This window comes from Uloborus diversus, chromosome 5, assembly GCF_026930045.1.
Source record: "Uloborus diversus isolate 005 chromosome 5, Udiv.v.3.1, whole genome shotgun sequence".
Taxonomy (NCBI): Eukaryota; Metazoa; Arthropoda; class Arachnida; order Araneae; family Uloboridae; genus Uloborus; species Uloborus diversus.
The window spans coordinates 53018387-53038335 of record NC_072735.1 but is presented as its reverse complement, the minus strand read 5'-3'; the positions used below and the strand labels follow the sequence as shown (position 1 = coordinate 53038335).

At 31.9% G+C, this 19949-nt stretch overlaps 1 protein-coding gene across 1 annotated transcript in view; it reads left to right on the top strand.

Annotated features, from left to right (window-relative positions):
• LOC129222452 (uncharacterized) overlaps window positions 1–19949 on the top strand; it is a 114559-nt gene that overhangs the window by 20852 nt on the left and 73758 nt on the right. Inside the window, exons 5-13 of the mRNA XM_054856966.1 lie at window positions 196–285; window positions 2578–2685; window positions 2766–2819; window positions 3693–3752; window positions 9617–9710; window positions 11533–11687; window positions 12828–12908; window positions 13600–13726; window positions 13812–13843. Coding sequence (XP_054712941.1) covers window positions 196–285; window positions 2578–2685; window positions 2766–2819; window positions 3693–3752; window positions 9617–9710; window positions 11533–11687; window positions 12828–12908; window positions 13600–13726; window positions 13812–13843 — 801 coding nt within the window. The remainder of the gene's footprint in view (window positions 1–195; window positions 286–2577; window positions 2686–2765; window positions 2820–3692; window positions 3753–9616; window positions 9711–11532; window positions 11688–12827; window positions 12909–13599; window positions 13727–13811; window positions 13844–19949) is intronic.

Genomic DNA, 19949 nt, shown 5'->3' with positions numbered 1-19949 from the left:
CGCTTCTCATTCGTTAATTGTTTTCAGACAGCATACAGACAAGTTTATGAATTAAAAATTATAAACTGTTCGTGAAGGCATAGTGATCAAACTTTCGCGAATAGCTCAAGTAATTTTGAAAATATTTTAAAGATTTTTTATTAAAACCATTGTTTTGTGTTTATAGAATATAATTTTGTATTGTTTCTGTTGCAGGTTGCTTCTGTACACGAAATATACATCCAGAAATTACGACAGCTCACACAAGGGAGTGATGACAGTATTGGAAGATTGTACCAGAACCAGGTGATTGTTTTCACATCTAATTGTAAGGTTTTGTCATTAATTCCTATTAACAAAACTATTTTTTTTAATGCGACGACGTTAGAGAGAACCCATTTACAGATTTAGTGTTATTCCCCGATATAGCATTCATTCTTTCATGTAGCACCACTATCGGTGGATGCCATTACCACGAGAATTTTAACACACAGTTTCCCCACCAGAAGAAGGCACATGGGCTCTGTTCAATGCAAAACTGCATTAAGAATTTTGATAAGAGCACTCCAAGCCAAATGAGTACTGAAGGAATCTTTTACATGCTGGATAATCATGCGACATGGATACCGTCGATTTTTTGAATCTTGAAAATCTATCAACTGGAGCCAGGATCGAATCTGCTTTTTTGGCGTAAGACACCAGCGTCTACTCACTACACCGCTCTGTCGGCAATTAAATAACTATTATCTGACATATTTACAAATTACAACCATTCTTAATTGTTTTCGTCCTGACAACGTTTCTCAGGTTTGAACAAAACGCTGGTCAAGGTTTGGAAGATAATTGAGCACTATGAACCACCTTAAAAATTGAAGTAACATTTTGGCTGATATATGGATCACAGATTTCGCTCTGATATCTGATAAAAATCCGAGTTTCTCCATAGAACATATGAAGAGAACGATACCTGTTCAAATCTTGGTTCCACCACCTTTGTTACTGCGGTCCTTCAACAATGCTGGAGTAAACAAATCTGGTACGTTGTTTCCTCAGTAGGAATCAGACTTCAGCATTAGCAGATTTCGTTTGTAAAAAGTACTGCAAAAACCCATTGTTCTGGGAAAGCAAATATGTTATCTTTGCAAACTTAAACGGGAAAACTTCGTTACTAGTTCTGACGGGGGGGGGGGAGCAACTGATTATTTTTCATGGAGTCCTGTATTGCAAAGGCGTTTTCGCATTGTAGTCTGAAAATTCTAATTAAATTCTGTTAAAAAAAATGCAACCAACTGAAGCAAAAAAGTTTTAATTTTTCGCTTCCGAAAGGTTAGAAAATAGCTGTTGGGGTCGGCTTAGGGAATGTTTTCTAGACTCAGTGTCTTTGGATTGAGGCTCATCTCATAGCCGTTGGGAAACACCGAATGACACTTCAGAATTTAGAAGCATCAACGTGTGAGAACGAGAACTCCGTTTTCATTAATAAAATGTCTACTACTTTAATGAATCAGGTAAAAACTTCTTTTAGACATTGTTGGACTTCAGTTTTAGACCCAGATTTAACAAAATTCCCAGAAACGATCAAAGATTATAAATTATGCATTCTACGTACGTAGGTGTTTCAAAATATAAGGTAACGAGTTCTGGTGGATGTGCAGATTATCTGTATGAATAAAAATTACGCTGAAGATAACGAAGATAATTAGAGCTTTCAAACGGTGCCGGTAGATGGAGCTGAGTGTCTTCTAATAGAACGTAATGTCAGTCAGAACATGTATAGAAAACGAAAACATGGCTTAAGATAAAAGCCCTTTATTGTGCCACGCTGTGTCGATTTCGAAAGGAAATTCGCTGTAAATAGCTAAGACTGCTCACAACAAGCGTTTTGTTTTTGCACGACAATGCCCGACTGCATACAGCCACAGCTGCGTGCAATTTATTAAAGCGATTTCAGGTCAGAGGTATTACACTACCCTACTTACAACCCCTTTCTCACATTAAGTGATTTCCGTCTCTTTGAAACTTTAAAGAAACACTTGGGAGATCAGCATTTCAGAACTGATGCTACGGTTCAGCAATCCGTCTTCACGCGTTTTCACAACCTTGCCGAGGACTTATTCCATGCAGGTTTCAATAGCGCTGGAACAAATGCTTCGATAAGTATAGTGACAATGATATAAGTGAAGTGATAATGGTATAAGTATAGTGACAATGGTAGAGAAGTAATCTATACCTTCACCTCCTTACATTGCACAGCACAACCTCGCTCTTCCGGACTGACTGGGACCCCCGGATAAACGAAAATCCGGATAATATGGGGAATAAGTGAAACACATTCTTAAATACGCAGACTTATCTATTGTTATTACAAAAATCAATGTTTTATATGAAAATTGTATGGATTCGTTTCAATCAAACCTTGTATCACTTACAGTTCAGTTGCAGTGGTTTCGGACTGACGTTCCAAAGTCCACTATGTTGTAACATTACTACAATATATTGCACTACTCACGCAAGAGCTCTGCATTTAATCAAAATAAAAAAACCGAATATTTGGATGTTGTGTTTTAATCAGTTATTATTTTTTTTCTAATCTTGTAGGTGGAGGAAAGGATGGCAGTGCTGAAGAAATACTTACAAGGTCTTCCCATTGCCAAGATGCTTTTCAGATACAAGTGCTGCAACAAATTATTTTCAAGATTCATTGAGGTATGTAATTTGAATAAATGGAAAATGAATCAGATCTTCATATTGCTTAACATTTATCTCATTGTGGTATTTTTGTTTAGAAACTTAATGCTACCGCCAATATAAAACCAAGGGAAGAGGATACTCTCACCAAGGTAGGTTTCATTTATTTATTGCTGATTCATGTGGTGATAATAAAGTTAGGTACACTGTTAAAAATTTTCCGGAAAATTTACGGTAATTGTTACTGGCATCCATGTTACCAGTAACTATTACCGTAAAAATCAAATGTTACTGTAAAATTTTACGGTTTCCTTGGTAGGCCGCAGCACACCAATTGGCACTGGGATCGCTTATTTCTCCGGTAAAAATTACCGTAAAAATCAGCGATGCGTTAGCCCGCCATTTTACAGTAACAATTACCAGAAAATCTTCCTGAATTTTTAACAGTGTACGTTTCATTAGAGAATACTTGAACTGATTGGTAAATAGAAGCATATAAGTTTTCTATTAAAAAAAGCCGTGCTGCTGAAATTCATAAATAAATGTTTTTGATAACCTTCCACATGACAAATAAAACTAATAAAAACCAGTTACTTCGCATTTGAATACCTACTGGGATAAAAAAAGGTAATACCACAAAACTTTTACAACTTTCCTTATAGTGTCATCCTCAAACAATGATGACCCCTATGCATTTGCTTGTAAACACGCGAACTCTCAGAATGTCTTCTTAATGTCATTTAGTCCGCACTCACCAACAGTTAGTTTAAAAAATTACCGCAAGTGTGGCAATAGAGTTTGTTTAAATTTTCATCATGTTTCCTTTTACCCCAACTGACCCTATATATTTTATACTCGTAGTATACATATATGGATGTATGCACATTAAACATTTTTGCTCATCATTAAAACTGCGTAGTAATCACTTTATTATAACAAAAGAATCAATTGAAATAACTAACGGTATGAATGATGAGTTACAATACTTATATTATTTCTTACAATTTATAAAATATTTCTAACAGGTTTTAAACTCTAGTGAGGAGAAAATTGACGTCATGGACCTCATGGAGAAACCAATACAGGTATACTTAATTTTATCACGACAGTGTATAGGTAAGAGCTCTACAGAAAACAAATAAAATCTGTACAGAAAGTGGAAAAACAATTGATACCTAGTTCTCTGATGATGAACGCCTTTTATCTGAATTAGAAGTGGGCAGTGTCGTTCTTTTTAATGATCCGTTCACTAGAGGATCGTTCATTCTTTTGATTCGTTCATTCAACTCATTCATTTGAACGACTTCGTTCATTTGAAAAAATTGCAGGTGATGACATACTCACGCACATTCGAAATGTTTCATTAGATCAATAACATTCTTTGAACGAAAAATTACTAAAATGATCTAAAAGTGAGAAAATATGCCTATGAAAAATGAAAAACACTTTATTCAGGTTTAGTTGTATAATAGGGTGGAGCGAAAAAAGCGAAATTTTCTTTTGCGAATTGCTATACCGCGGAAAAGTTGCGATTGGCGAAGACTTAAAAAACAAAGCAAAAAAATATTGGAATCGGATAATAGCTTTGCTTTCTGTATTGTTTCTAATATGCTTTCTGTACTGTTATTTTCAAAACAAATTTTTTAATTTGTTCACTTTGAAAAAGGTTAGTTATCTTAACTATTTCACTTTACCCCACATTCCCCAACTACACCAAACTTACATGTAAAATAATTTTCCTGCCTTTACGCATGCCGTCGAAAGATGCATAAAGCTAGTGACGGACTCTTCGCTTAGTTTGCGGATTTAAATCCAGAAGGCTACATAAGAGCAACATTGAAATCCAGATCAATTCTAGCTCAAGTTTCCAAAAATCTGATTATAACTGATAAAATCAGTTCAACAAGTAACACTAAAAACAACAAAACTTGTGTACTGGAGCCATTCTAAAGAAAACGGTAATTTTGTCCCGCACGTGACGTATCATATATTTCATAAAAAATAATAATTTAAAAGGATGATGAACAAAATTTTGTTGCTTAAGAAATCATAAACGCATGTGTGACTTCTTAAGCAAAACCTTTCTTCAAAAATTATATATATATATTTGAAATATAGGAACCGTCCCGTGCGGTACAAAACGACCAATTTCAATGGAATGGGCAAAAACATATTTTTTTCAATGATTTAAATAATTATTTCTAAACTAATGAGATATGTTTCCTTTACGTTGGAACCATAGCTTTCAAAATCTACAATTTGTTTCGTCATTGCTGTATCATTAGAGCAAAAATATTAGCTCATTCATAAGCAAGTTACCAGAGGTTGACTTCGGATGTCCCGCACGTGACGCATGTAAATAAATTTTATTTTAAGTAACAAAATTGTTTAATAAAAATATAATTGTGTCAGGAGTATCTTCGTATCCAATGTAAAGATTTAAAAAAAATTGCTAACCCCTATTTCATTAAAATATTAAGAGATATGACGAAATGTTAATGAAATTTAAGCGTATTCCTGTCCCGAACGTGACGGTGGAATGCCCCACTGGATGGTAGAAACATTTTATTATCTTCTTCTGAAAATAGTTAGTTACTGTAATGAATGGGACTTCTGCATGGTTAGAAGATGCCTTCAAAATCGAGAAATAATTGAATGTTTCATGTGTAATATGGTGCTTTTTAAAAGGGTTTTCCCTATATTACTGGGGAAAAAGTTAGACTTTTTCTAATCACAAAGAAAAGCTGAAATTCTCAATTTTTTCGATTTCTTACACTTGTTCCTGAATTACAATGAATTATTCGATTTGAATGTTTCTTTTTAATTTCTCAAGGTTTCACCATTCGCAATTTTTCGGACTCAGAGCATTAAAAAAAAACATTGACACAACATGTTTTAAAAGTCCCCATAAAAAACATACATTTTCCCGAATTTTTAGGCTTGTTGCGCGATTGGAAGATATCCGATTTCAATATATATATATATATATATATATATATATATATATATATATATATATATATATATATATATATATATATATATATATATATATATATATATATATATATATATATATATATATATATATATATATATATATATATATATATTATTAGGGTGGAACGAAAAAAAAAGTTTTTGATTTTCGATTTGCCGTAGTGCGGAAAAGTTGCCTTTTCATGCAAACAAGATGTAAAAAAAATATGAAAAATATTAATGCACGTCTTGAGGTGCCGCAAAGAGCATAAAGTTTTGCAAAATTGCAATTTTTGCTACATTTTAAATTTTTTTAAAAAATTTCAAATTTATCTTTATGCTTCAAATGCTGTCGAAAAGCAATTTTTATGCTCAACAGATCGCAAAATAACTTTTTTTTTTTCGGATTATGTCTTGAGGTGCCGCAAGAGCGAAGTAAGTGTCGCAAAAACGCACTTTTTGCCGAATGCACTGGCATCTGGGAGCTTGAGTCATTGCAGCAGCGGATGTGTAATTGGAGCGGGGTTGGTTAGCAGTGATTTGTGTGAGTGGGGCCAAGCTCAGATCAGGTGTCAATTTCTTTGTCGAGTTAGTGAGTAACGTAAAATTTCGTTAGTTGGTAAGATACTTCATTGTCGTGAGTTGCAATGGCTCAGTCTAAACAAGTGCAGACGAGACAAACATCAGAATGTCCTATTTTTGGAATCTTTAGCGATTTCAATGAAGTTTTACTACCTACTTACGAAGATGTAATGAAATGTTGCTGTTTTATTAGACACGGCCTAAAAAGTGCGGCTGGAAAAGATCTTTCTGTAAGTGAAATATATGACTTTTTAGTTTCCAGAATAAATTACATTTGGTCAAGAGCATCTTTGAGACAACAGAATAGAAACCTAATGGATTCTTAGATGGTAAAACAAAAGAATTAAACGAATTTAAAGACAAAATAGGTCAACAGCTGGAAACCTGTTCTATAATCTTCCTGTGGTTACTTCCTTACCTATTGAACGTTCTTTTTGAGAACATACAGGACATAAGTACCGATCACAAATATGTATTGGATATGTGAGTCACTATATCAAGTGGGACTTGCTCACTAGATTTATCTTCAAGGAACCTGGGAAAACTTCCCCACTCCAGATGATTTACATTTGCAAACCGTATATTTCCATTGTACGTGGAAACTTAAAATCCGACTGAAAATCTCAAGACTCTGACTCAGTACATTGTTAAAGTGTAGTAAAGTATAGTTTCCTTTATATGGGTGTGGCATTTCACTAAAATCGTTTGAAACAAATAATAACACTGAAATATATTAATGGTAATCATTATTCATTCCTACATTTTCAAGAAAGGATCCATTTCTTGTACGAATCAAGTGGGCAAAGCGTATGCTCCTGTGTGGTTTAAGATTAAGTTAAAACCTTCTCGTACTTACGGCTCTAAACATTTATTTGAACTTATCTTACATTCACGATATCTCTCTCATAATTTTAAGAACATTATAGACCGGGTTATATAAAGAAATGGGTATTTTGATGCAACAGAAAATCTCCATTTGGCTATGTTATGCAAAGAGCGTAGAAATGTAGGAGAACTTGGATTACGACGTGTGTTGAATGTAAGAACACAAAGTAGAGGCGGGGTTAAGAAGTTTAAAGCTCAACAAATAATTTTTGCTGCCAAAGATTACAACGATTTGATCTCGTGGGGTAAAAATGAAATAACCGAACCCCCCTTGGTAAAACATTTGTCTAGTGAATCCCTCAAAGTGAAACTTGTAACCCCTAAGCGGCTCTTAAAAAGTATGGTTCAGTCGCAGGAGACGACAAATTGACTCAAGAGTTATTTGGAAGAAAGAGTTATTTGGTACAAAAAAAAAAAAAAACACTTTAATGTGTCAAAGAAGTAGACACAAACATCATACAGGTTTAACCATTTATTTACAATCATTAAGAATACTTTAAATGGTAAAAATGGAATTGTTAATGTCTTTTATAGTATACTAGTGATACCCGCACGGCTTTGCCTGTTGTAGAAAAATTAAAAGGTCATTTGGTTTGCTTGTATATTTACAAATAATGTAAGAAGAATTTCTCGCCAATCGGCTTGCCCATGTTACGGTTCCACGTTATGACAACTTGGTAATTTACTCGCCCATCTTATAATTTTGCTCGGGTAAATGTGATTAAAATTGGAATAGAAGAACAAAATCGAATTTTCGAAAAATCGCTTCGAGGTGTACATCCCCCATGCTACAAACTAACTTTGTGCCAAATTTCATGAAAACCGGTCGAAAAGTCTAGGCGCTATGCGCGTCACAGAGATCCAGACAGAAATCTAGATCTCCAGACAGACTTTCAGCTTTATTATTAGTAAAGATTGATTTTTTTTTAAAAATGTATTTTGTAATTAGTATTTGTTTTTCTAATGTAATGCTTAAAAATGTATTTACTGTCATATTTTGTGCCGTTATATACAGTAGGAAAGCATAAAAAGGAATTTCATTGTTAAATGGAAATTTCGGTTATTATCAAACTTTAAGCTCGTTGCGGCACCTTAAGATGTTAGTAAAGCAATGAAATTTCTTCTGCTTCTTTTTAAACTTAAATGACAACTTTCCCCCCTACGGCAAACCAAAAAAATTGAAAAAAAAATTTAAGGTCATTTTCGTTCCACCCTAATGTATATATATTGTTTTATAAGTCTTCACCAATAGCAAATTTTTCGCGCTAAAGCAACTCTCAAAAAAATTTTGTTTTTTTTTTTCACTCCACCTCATTGTAAAAAGCAATTATAGTTCATTTTGTAAGATTATTCTCAATTGCCGAATGGTAAGATAAGTTTTCCATTCCAAAAATTGCTGGTTGCATTTCAGTATGTCAAAAAATAAAAGTTATTATATTTTTCCAGCTACATCACTATATATACAGCACTATATATAATTATGGTATTATCAATAGACAACGTATAGTGAAAAAAGTAACAACAAATATATCGGTAGCTTAACCGGAGTACCGAATAACTTAATTTTAAGAAAAAGACTCGCCTAAAAGTATTAGGGAGCTTCAAAATTATTCCACAGTAACGATGAGAACAGAAAAAAAAAAAATAAGCAACACTTTTTCAAATGGGGGAAAAAATTAATAAAAAATAAGGCATAATCAATATATATGGTAATTGATAGAGACGTTATAGAAGACAAGTTGGTATTGGTTTGCTTATTGGTTTGCCATAATAGTGATAAAAGGTAGTTTTAGAAATAATTTTGGCGACAGAAAGCATGAGAAGGATTTCATCAGGTGTGTGGGACAGAAAGTGGAAGGTCCAAACATTTTTGTTAGTAGCGCAAACAAGCTAAACAAAACATTACTAATAGATACTTTGGAAAGTTGCAAATGAACTGCAACGATAAAAAAAAATGATGAATAAAGCAGAAAGTTAAAAGGTTGGAATGAATACAATGAGAAAAGGGAAATTAGAGATTGTGATGAAGAGTTAAAAATTTATAGATGAATGTTTTTTTAAATGCTATATTATCACAAGTGCATCAATTCAATGTTCCAAATTGCTTACCGTTCAAAAGAATGGTCGTTCATTTTTTAAGTGAACGAACGGATCCGTTCATTTTAAGGATTCGTTCTTTTAAACCCGTGCGTTCATGAAGGACACATCTCTAATCTGAATGTTCTATAACCCATCGTTGTAATTTTGTTCGGTTTTAAAATTATGTAATATTTACGTATTTGATTGTTTGTAGTTCATGTACGAGTACTTCTGCTTCGTTACTGTTCCTTTAAACGCTTTCAAATTATAGTTATGCTTTCAAATGTTTCATGAATTCTAAAATATAGAACAAATGTGAGTTAGCTTAGAGCCTACATTTGAGTGCATTAAATGGTTTTGATAATCCCAACCTTTTTGTGCTTAAGTATAGTTTTGCCACATATTAAAACGTACATTTCTCTAGTATTTGTCGGAACTGACTATGCACTTGGGTATGGTTCTGCACTTCACGGCCGTCGGACATAGAGATTATGTTTGTCTAGAAAGTGTAATTTCAAGTAAGTGTCATTCTTCAGTTATGCTGTTTCAAATATCTAGTACACCCACAAAAGTGTTGGAAATGCATAAAAAAATTATTCCTTTCTTATTTAAGTTTGAATCGCATGAAAATAGTTTTTAGTGTGAGAAGTATTTTTCACCCTAATCATAAAATATTTCTTCTAGTGCTAGATACATAATCATAAGGTATATTCTCTAAATAAGGCAATCCTGAGTTTCAGGGTCTAATATCTCGCTTATGTATAATTCAATTAGCTCTAATCTTTGCATTTATTAAATGACTCATGCAAATTAAGAAAAAATCACTCCATGTGAAAATTGAAGTTTAGATTTTGTTTGACAGCAGTTTAACAAAAATGGCAAATTGGGCTTATTAGGAACAGGGGTCCCTAATAAGATAAACTCTGAAAGAACGCCAAAAAGGATTGTCAAACTAAAAATAAAATGAAAAATTCTTTGTAGTCAATATAAAAGCGTATTAAACCACACTTGATAAACTTAAAATGTCATCAGAACACGTATTTACTTGAATGGGAAGGAGAAAAATCAATCGTCACCTCGGCCACTAATAATTCGTTGTTTTTAGCTTTTTGGCCAATTCTGTGCACAGTTCGTGCACAGATGTGTAGCATATGCGGCACTGGATCATATCTTCTACCCTATTCTTCACAGACACCGTAGTCCTAATATGGCAAATGATGCCTTTTTTAGGCTACAGTCTACTTTTCCAGGGTAATCAAATCACTGGAAAAAATGACGGTACACAGAGATATTTTTCTTTCTGAATTCGTCAATTACAATAAAAGGCCTTCTAGGAAAATTAACAACTTTTTTTTGCTAGTAAACTCCAGTGAACCGTGACAAAACAAAATTTACTGTAAAATAAGATCATGTAATTTTGACAAGACTCTTTTGTAATAACGGTTGCTGCACTTTTGCCGGTTGAAAACAAATGGCTAGTTGATAAAGCTTTATCATCAGTTCAGCTTTCTGATGACGATAAAATCACGATCTAGCAAATTTTTGCTAATCTACATAAACGATTAGACCGGCGCATAGTGGGGCGAAAACGCCAAAAAGCGCTTAAAAATGTTTTTAAACCTCTCTCGCTTGTTTGTGTACACAGGCATCTTATAATGGAGTTTTTTTGATTTGTTTGCGCTCAGGGTCCAAAGTTCGCAGGTTTACGCAGCTAATTCCTTTTCAGGGTCTTTCTACAGACCATTTATGACTAATTAATATTAATTTCGAAGAGGAAATGAGAGGACATTTTTTTTTGCAGAGTGTTTTGAAAAAAATAAATTTCAAGTCCAAAGTTTTCGGTTTTGATTAAAACCGATTTTCTGTTTGAGAACTCGATTACTTATTTTTTTTCGTCCTATTACTATCGTTGGACACGATGGAAATTAAATATACCGGCCTTTAATAACAAAATATATATATATATATAGACTGCTTAAAAGCAATTTTTGTAAATTCCCGCACTCATGGTTCTTCAATTTTCTAAATGCTATCTTCAGCTTTGTAGTGGACGAAGGGCTCCAAAATTCCAGTTCTGATTGCCTAAGAGGTAGGCCTGTGCAAATTTATTAATCCTCAATTGGTTTAATATAGGAAAAAACCCCCATTTATAAGCGCTTTTTGGCGTTTTCGCCCCACTGTGCGGCGTCGCAGCGTTACGCTGTTTTCAAGTACCGGAGACTCGGGCTTTGATCAATCTATATATTTATCGCAAACATAAAAAACTCTGACCTTTTCATAAAAATATACTTGCTCTTAGTCATTCTGTTTACCAATACGCATGTTCTATCTTCTTCATAGATTTTCACGCATTCAGTAAAGAAATGAAAGAAGTGATTAATCATAATTCAAACTTGGAAGATTTCAACAACTACGAGCATGCTTTTGCCGAAGAAGAACCTTACATTAACCTTGAAACTTTGCAGGAAAAAATCATTTTTGCCAAAGGACCAAAGGTATTTTGATTACATTCAACTGGTCTCCTAGATAATACCTTAAACAAGAAATTATATTTTTTTTCCTTTGCTTTATTTTTTTTTCTTTTTTCAAGAAAAAAAAATCGATGGCTCATTTCTTACAAGTACTGTCTGATATCTGCGGTTTTTTTAGTAAAAAGTTTTCAAAGTTTTGATTTCAGAATTTAATAAAAAAGCGCCTCGTATGATCTTTATTGCGGGTACGCATGAGTTTGGTCTGCGATCAAATGTCATTCGAGGAACATTCCAGCTTTCATTTGAGTGAACATCTTAACTAGGACTTTAAAAATACAAAACCAGAAATGATCCGATACAAGGTAAAATATTAGCTTGAAATAGTATAAAGTGAAAGTCCGTTTATGTTTTTATCCTTTGATCAAAAAGGTCATATTTTAAAAACAGTGACAATTTAAACTTTTTTAAAGGAAAAAAGATGTATCAAGGTTTTTCGATCTTTCAATATATAATTAACAGTAACGTTCATCAATTTCTGCAGTCTTCTGACAAAAAAAAAAAAAAAAAAGATTCCATTTTCTTTTTGAAACTTTTTTTTTGCACCTTCTTATCTCTCTAAGTTTATTTTAATTTTGCTGATTCCCTTACCCTGGAGCACCGAGCACTTGTTAGATTAAATCACACAAGTCGTCGTTTTGATCTTTCGTTGTGCAGAAAAGTTTTGGTTTCGATTTTTGCCTTGCACAGTGTAATTTAGTGAATGTCACAAACTGATATTACAGTTAATTATTCAAAATATATAGCTTTATCTCGTTTCTCATGAGTATTATTTTAAAACATTGTAAAAAAAAATCATTAGCTTTCAAAAAAGGAATTAAATTTAGTAATTTTCTGTGATAGGAGAGTAAGTTTTAGTACTTGTATAAAATTTATTTGTAATTTATAGAACGTTATCGAAATCAATCTTCTAAGCATAAAATACTTTTATACGGTAAATAAATCAGAAAATACTGTTGTTATACTGGTCAATTTGGAGATCTTTTGTAAACAAACGGCTGTTTTGCTCATTAAATAAAAGTGAACGTTCATATTAAATGCAAGGGTAAAAAAAATATATCGGTAGTTTTTTTCAATTATTACTTAATATTTTCAATTTCTCTTTAGAACTTTTCCCTTGTACATCCTGGACGATATTGGCTTTTCTGTGGAGAACTGTCAAAAATAGAAGGTCGACATTATATTCAGGTAATATTCTGTGATATTCATAACGAATTTTATAACAAATTTTATCCTTATATGGCAGTTAAATGTTTCTACATTTTGCATTTTAGGCGTAAAAAAATCTTTATTGCGATAAGAATATAAATTAAAGATACTAGGTAATTGCAAAATACTAAAACACATCACGTTGATTCTAAAACATTATTTTTGTAATCACGCTTTGAAATAAACATGAAATTGTACATGACGAATACATTTGATATTCTGGTTTCATACCTTTGTGTAAGTTGAAGTATTTAATATACATAAGAAATAATATCATTAAACGCGTTATTCGTATCTATTTGAAAAATAAAAGAAATGAAGTTATTAAATACATAATTAGTATCTATTTAAACAACTAAAAGGAATAATGTTATTAAATACATAATCAACATAAAATTAGACAAATAAAAGTAATGTTATTAAATATATAATTAGTATCTATTTAAACAAATAAAACCAATAATTTTATTAAAATCATAATTAGTAGCTATTTAAACAAACAAAAGAAGTAATGTTATTAAATTAATGATTGGTATTTATTAAAACAAATAAAATGAATAATGTTATGAAATACGTAATTAGTATCTATTTAAAAAATAAAAGAAATAAAGTTATTAAATAAATGATTAATATCTATTTAAACAAATAAAAAATATTTTTTTTTTAACAGTACTGGGCATTGCTCCTGTCAGATTGCTTTATTTTGACAAGACGAACAGAAAAAAGAGTACTGTTGGTACTGGACGAACCTGTGATGTTGCGTTCGATATATCAAGCAACATTTGATGCAAAATATGGTAATTTTTACACTCATTTTTGGTTTTAAGAAAAAAATCTAGCTTACTTTATATTTAATGATACTTACCTCATTTTTCTTTACAGATACAGAATTCCGCATTTTGTTTTCCTTAGAGGTAAGTCCTATTGCGTTCCAGATTTTCATTGCGCAAAAGTTTGAAAATTAAGAATCCATAACTCTTCAAAATGGAACGAGGAAAATGGTATGGGGAAAAGAAAGGCGGATGGGGGGGGGAAGGAGTGTCACCCCTTTACACTAACGTATAAATTAAACAAGGGAAAACACGCAAGAATTTCCATCCTGATTTATACCCTATATCACAAGAAGTGATAATAAAAGCAAAACGGGCGCTGTTTTTGTTCCAGCATTTACATAATTTAGATAACATTTACTGTTTTCTCCCCAGAGAGGATTATTTTCCAGCAAGGAAAAATTCATTGATTCCTCTCTAAATGGACGATTTTGTTCTTACTGAACATATATTTGTTGATAGATTTTTTGTTTCTTCAACATTTGATTCCACTTCAACCATAGCTGCTTACGTACAGGCGCCCGTTGTATGGCTTGTATAACATTACCCGGTATAAAATTTGCGATTATTTATATCACGGATTCGATATTACAAGGTTGAAACGTTGAATTGAAAACGATATAGCTTTGATGCAACGCGATTAAAAAAAAAAAAGATTTTCAATATCGTTCGATTAACTATCGAAAAAAAAACAATCCCTAGTTAGAAAATAACATTAAGCTAAATTTAGCAAAACTATAAACAACAAAAAAAAAATATGTATATAGCAATAGAATAATTATGTATTTCTCATTTTATAAAATACTAGCAGTACCCGCACAGCGATGCCCGTGCTAAAAATTTAATGGAAGTCCGTTGAATAAAAAGAATTGACGCCCCCTCCGCCTCCGATGTGAAATGATTGTTTTTCTTTGTATAAAATGCGTACACACCTTTAAAAAAAAAAAAACTATTTAAGTTTCTTTGGAGTTTAAAACTTTTCGTCAAGTCATTAAAATAGATTTACAGTTGCTTTAAAACTCCATTTAGCGAGTGAAGCGGTTTTTACTGCAATTTAAAATATTTCGCCAAATAAACAAAAAAACAAAAAAAAAAAAGACATCAAATAATATCTTTCAAATGTAAAAATAATTCTGTAGCTCTATTGTTTATCGTTAAACTTGCCCAGCTTCCACGCTATCATAATCCATCTTTCAAACGAAAAAAAAAATATCCCGTTGAACATTCAAAAATGATAGTCAGAAAAAAAGAAGAAAATGTCGTACATTTCACTCGGAAAAAAACAAATCAAAAGTTTCTTTTCTTTCGAAACAAATCGCCAAAGCTATGAATTACATTAACGGTTGCCTTAAAACAATAATATTAGACTGAACTGCTCAGCGCCTAACGTGCCAAGCGACCACGCTACCGGAACCCAGCCCTTTTGCGAGTGAAGCGGATGTTTTTTCTTTGGCAATAATAAATGTTTCGCCAAACAAACAAAAAGGTATAATATCACATTAACAGTAGCTTTCAAATCTTTATTTATTAGGAGCTGCGATGACCGGCTTTGCCTGGTGTACCTTGAGAACAAAAATTGTGTCAAGTGACATATATTCAACAATTAATTAAAAGAGTAACTTAATAACCTAAAGAATAACTTAAATAAAAGAAAAAAACACCTTGCAAAATTATTCTTAAAAACAATGACGACAGATATTAAAATACTTTAAAGAAATTAAAATGCGAAAGATGGATTTTAAAAGCGTAACCATGGAAACATGAAACAAAATAAGTTTTAGAAATCAGATGCAAAATAAGAAAATATACAATGGATTCAAAAAGCGTAACCATGGAAACGCGAAAATAAAATGGTTGACAACCGGAATCAAAATGACATATTTCGAAATTGATTTAAAAAAGCTTGTAACTTTTTTTCCTTTGAAGATAGAAGCTAATTTTTTCGACCACAGGTCGAGATAGATCTGGAGTAAAAAATCTCACTTTTTCCAATGCTGTCAAAAAGAAAACTGTGGGACAATTCCTTCACTTTTTATTGATAGATTTAATAAAGAAAGTAGTGCCTAAATTTCAGCTAAGTCTAAAAAAGTTCGAGCTAAAAACGCAAATTACTCCCGCCGTAATTAAGTTAGAGCATTGAAATAAATTGTTTAGAACGCAGAAAATTCTACCCTTTTTAACGATATTATATAATATTAATATGTGCAAGTAATTTTTCACCCCTTTAATAGTCAATAATAGGCAATTTACGTGAAATTTGGGCTTAAATTTGAATTAAAAAAAAAAGAACTATTTATCGGATTTTTTCGAATTATAGCCTATGTTACTCAGTAAGAAAGCACCTTTCATATAGTGAAAGAATTTTTCAATTAGGTGCAGTGGTTTCGGAGATTACCTCGAACATATAAACACACAAAAATTCGCCCTCTCTCCTTATAATATTAGTAAAGATATATATATATATTTTCATTGTTGCTCAGACGATATTTATTGCTACAAAAAATCTCTGATTTTATTTTTTACGGTATGTTATAAACTTGTCGTACGACAGTACACTTTTGTTCTTTGTGAACGAAGTTGATAAATTTTATTCGTGGTTTTTTTCTTTTCTTTATTTACATTTTTATTATTTTCCTGAACATAAATAGTTCTGTTTTCTGTACGTTTCACTAGAACATTGTAACGAAATTTCAGCTATTATAAAAATTTTACACCGCAAGACTTAACTTCGATATAACACGATACACATTGCCTTGATTTACATTATTTTAAATTTTTGTGTAACACGGTTGCGATATAGCTCGAAACTCGTTTTACCGTACGAATTAACCGTGTTATACGAGGGTACATAAAATTTGCCCATTAAAAAAAAAAAAACTTTTTTGTCTACCCCCTCCTTATTTAGGAGATACAATTTTTTACATATTGAAGTTGGATATAATTGAATGTAATTGTAGTAACTTAACTTATGAAGCTTTATGCCTACAAAAAATGCCATTTAATAGGATGCTATTTCCAGTCTTGCCAATGCCAAGCAGACAAGTGTATCGCCGTGTGTCACGTTACATTATTTACCACTTTTTGTAAAGCATGAACAAGTCTACTTTACTGTATGCTAGCATCGGCATTATAACGTCAGAAAAATATCAGATAATAATAATATTTTTTACTGGTTGGTTTAGACAGCAAATCATTTCAATAATTCTTAACTATTAAAACTGTCTTTCAAAAACAAAACTTGTTCTTAAAAGGAAGACGTTAAAATAGAAATTAATATAAAATTCACCCTCTCAAACTATTAGGCATTATGCTTCAATAAAAATTCCATAGGTCATTTCTTCCCCTTGGAAAGTTGAATCGGGGTAATTTTTTAAGCGTATAAGCTTTGAACCATAAAACTTTACTACAAAGAAATATTTCGCCAAATATGAAATTGCAACTCCGAATACGTAAAAAATAAATAAACAAATAAGCAAATGCAGCATAAACGTTTTTTCTGAGCTTTTCACTAACGATTCAATAAAAAATTAGGTCGCTAATCTCTCAGATTTTCTGAAAATTTATTTTATCCTTCTCAAAGAAGAAAAGGGATTGCAATAAATATTTATATGAAAAGTAAAACCATTTCCCTTAGGGGGAAAACCCCCTACTCGAGTTGACTTTTTTGCGCTGTTGCCAAAGATAGAGGAGTAAATAAATAAATTTGGAATAAAAAAATGAATATTTCGTCTTCACAACCGTTTGTTCTTTAAATTAACTTTACTTTGATTCAACCATTCCATTTCTTACTTACACCAATGGTACATCTGCCAGAAATAACGTTTATGTGATAGTAATTTAGTAGTACTGTCATGTACTTCCAAAAACTTCTCAAAACTAACAATAAAAATTATTTTTCGGAATGCTCGATTAAATTAATGAACAATTATATTTAGAAAGTGAGAATTCTTTAGTTTAAAAGTAGTTAGTTAAAAACCGGCTCTAATTAAACATAAAAATATGACCTATATTTGTTCCAGAAAAATGTTTTCTTTTTCCGAAACAATTTGAAAGATTTAAATAAATTCCTAAAATTTAAAAAAAAACCCAAGAGGGATACAATCTGATTTAAAAACAATACATTCATTTGTTTGATTTAAAACATTTTAGTTAAAACTCTTCACATTTTTCCCTCACCTAGATGAAATAAAAAAAAAAAAAAAAAATCAAATGGCTCAATGGCTTTACATCGTTATTGGATGAACTTTACTAATTAAAGATTTGGAAAAAAATATATAGTTTTGCTAGCTTAACTCTTTTATTGCGCAAAAAATCCGCGGCATTTAATGATAACGAACTACGAATTTAGCATCATTATGTTAACCTAGTTATGAGAAAAAAATTGCTTAATCACTTTTAATAGCATATGATTCAAATGAAAGAATTAACTTTAGGTAATGAAATTTTGATTGATTGTCTGACTAAAAAATTATGAAATTATGCTTTTTCAGTGAGAAGGAATGGGAAACTTTTGAACAAAGTTGCTGTATGAAATGTTTCACTGACTGGCAGACAAATTGAAACTATAATGAGTCAAAAGATTTCGTAAAACAGATTATTTCCAATGGCGTGCATTACAGTTTAAGACAAAATATCAGGCAATTAAGGAAAAAAGATCCTCTTATTTGAAGAAAACACAGATGAAATTTGACAAGACTTCGAAACATACTATTTTATTCCTTCTTTCTATTGGGAAATCTTCAAAATTTTCGGACAGATGAGTTCAGAAGTAATAGGTAATGATATCAAACGAGCTCAAGAGATTAAATAAATAAAATTTTGTTATTTTACCTTGAAAGTGAAATAAAGTAGAACATGCCACAAATTTTCGTATTTCAAAATATTGTTACAAATTCTGTAAATAGTAATTATTTTTGTGATTAATTTGTTGTAACTTAGCTAAATTTGGCGTTTATTCCGTTATTTTTCATCTAAAACTATCTTAGTGACGTAACCTGTAAATAGCTTCTTGTAATGTACATACAACCCCCCTAACATTCGGCTGAAGTATACGGTTCCCTCATTTCTGAATGATAAAATATGTGAATGGGAATAAATGAGAAAGTGGTAGAACGGTGTAGGATTTTCTGGAATATTTGAGAAGCTCGCTTTCGATGTTTATAAATAGCCGTGCCGCGTGATAAAAAGTCAGTCTCGACCGAGCCGTTGTGCTAAGAGTGTATTAGCTCTGATTTGCAAAGCCCTTTTGCGTTGTGTTTTTGCGTATTTTGATGCAAATACGTGTGGGAGAGTTGAGTGTACGTTGTTAATTGATATTTGCCTAATTGCTATGGTAATTTAGCAATTGTTAACGATACTTCTTGTACCTAGTTGTAAATAAACCTCCAGTGTATTTCTCAAGAACTGTGTCGTCATTGAAAGAAAGGTTGAAGTTGTATCACGAACTCTTAACAATATTTATAATTCGTGCAATACTCCAGACGAGGGAATAAAATATTCAGAATATTTTGTCAAGATATGCATATAAAATTGGCTATCATTCTTAGTAAATACGAACAAAAATAAAAGGTTTTTGATAGGAAACATACACCTACTTCTTTATCTTTCACTTCTTGAAAGCTGTAGTCAAATTTTGTCTCATACTTTACTAATAATAAAGCTGGAGGTCTGCGTCTCTAGATGTCTAGATATCTGTGACACGCATAGCGCCTAGGCCGTTCTGCCGATTTTCATGAAATTTGGCACAAATTTAGTTCGTATCATAGGGGTGATTTTTTAAAAATTGGATTTTGTTCTTTTTCGATGATTTTATTTTTACCACCATTGGTGGATTTAATTTCTCTGCACCGAGCGAATTACCATAACATAGACGAGTAAATTACTTCAACATGGACGAGCAAATTACCATAAAACGGACGAGCAAATAACATAACATATTGGCGAAAAATTCACCATCCCTTATTTGTAAATATACAAGCAATTAAATAATTTTTTAATTTTCTACTACGTCTATGCCGTCCGGGTACCGCTGGTGGAATATAAAAGAAATAGAGTCATATAAACACAAGCACACAGTATATCAAATTGTTTTTCAGCTTGATTTTGAAGTTTAAAAAAAGAAAAATAAGAATGTATCTTCTTTTCAATGAATTTTTATTAAAAATTAGCAAATACCGGCCACGCTCCGCCA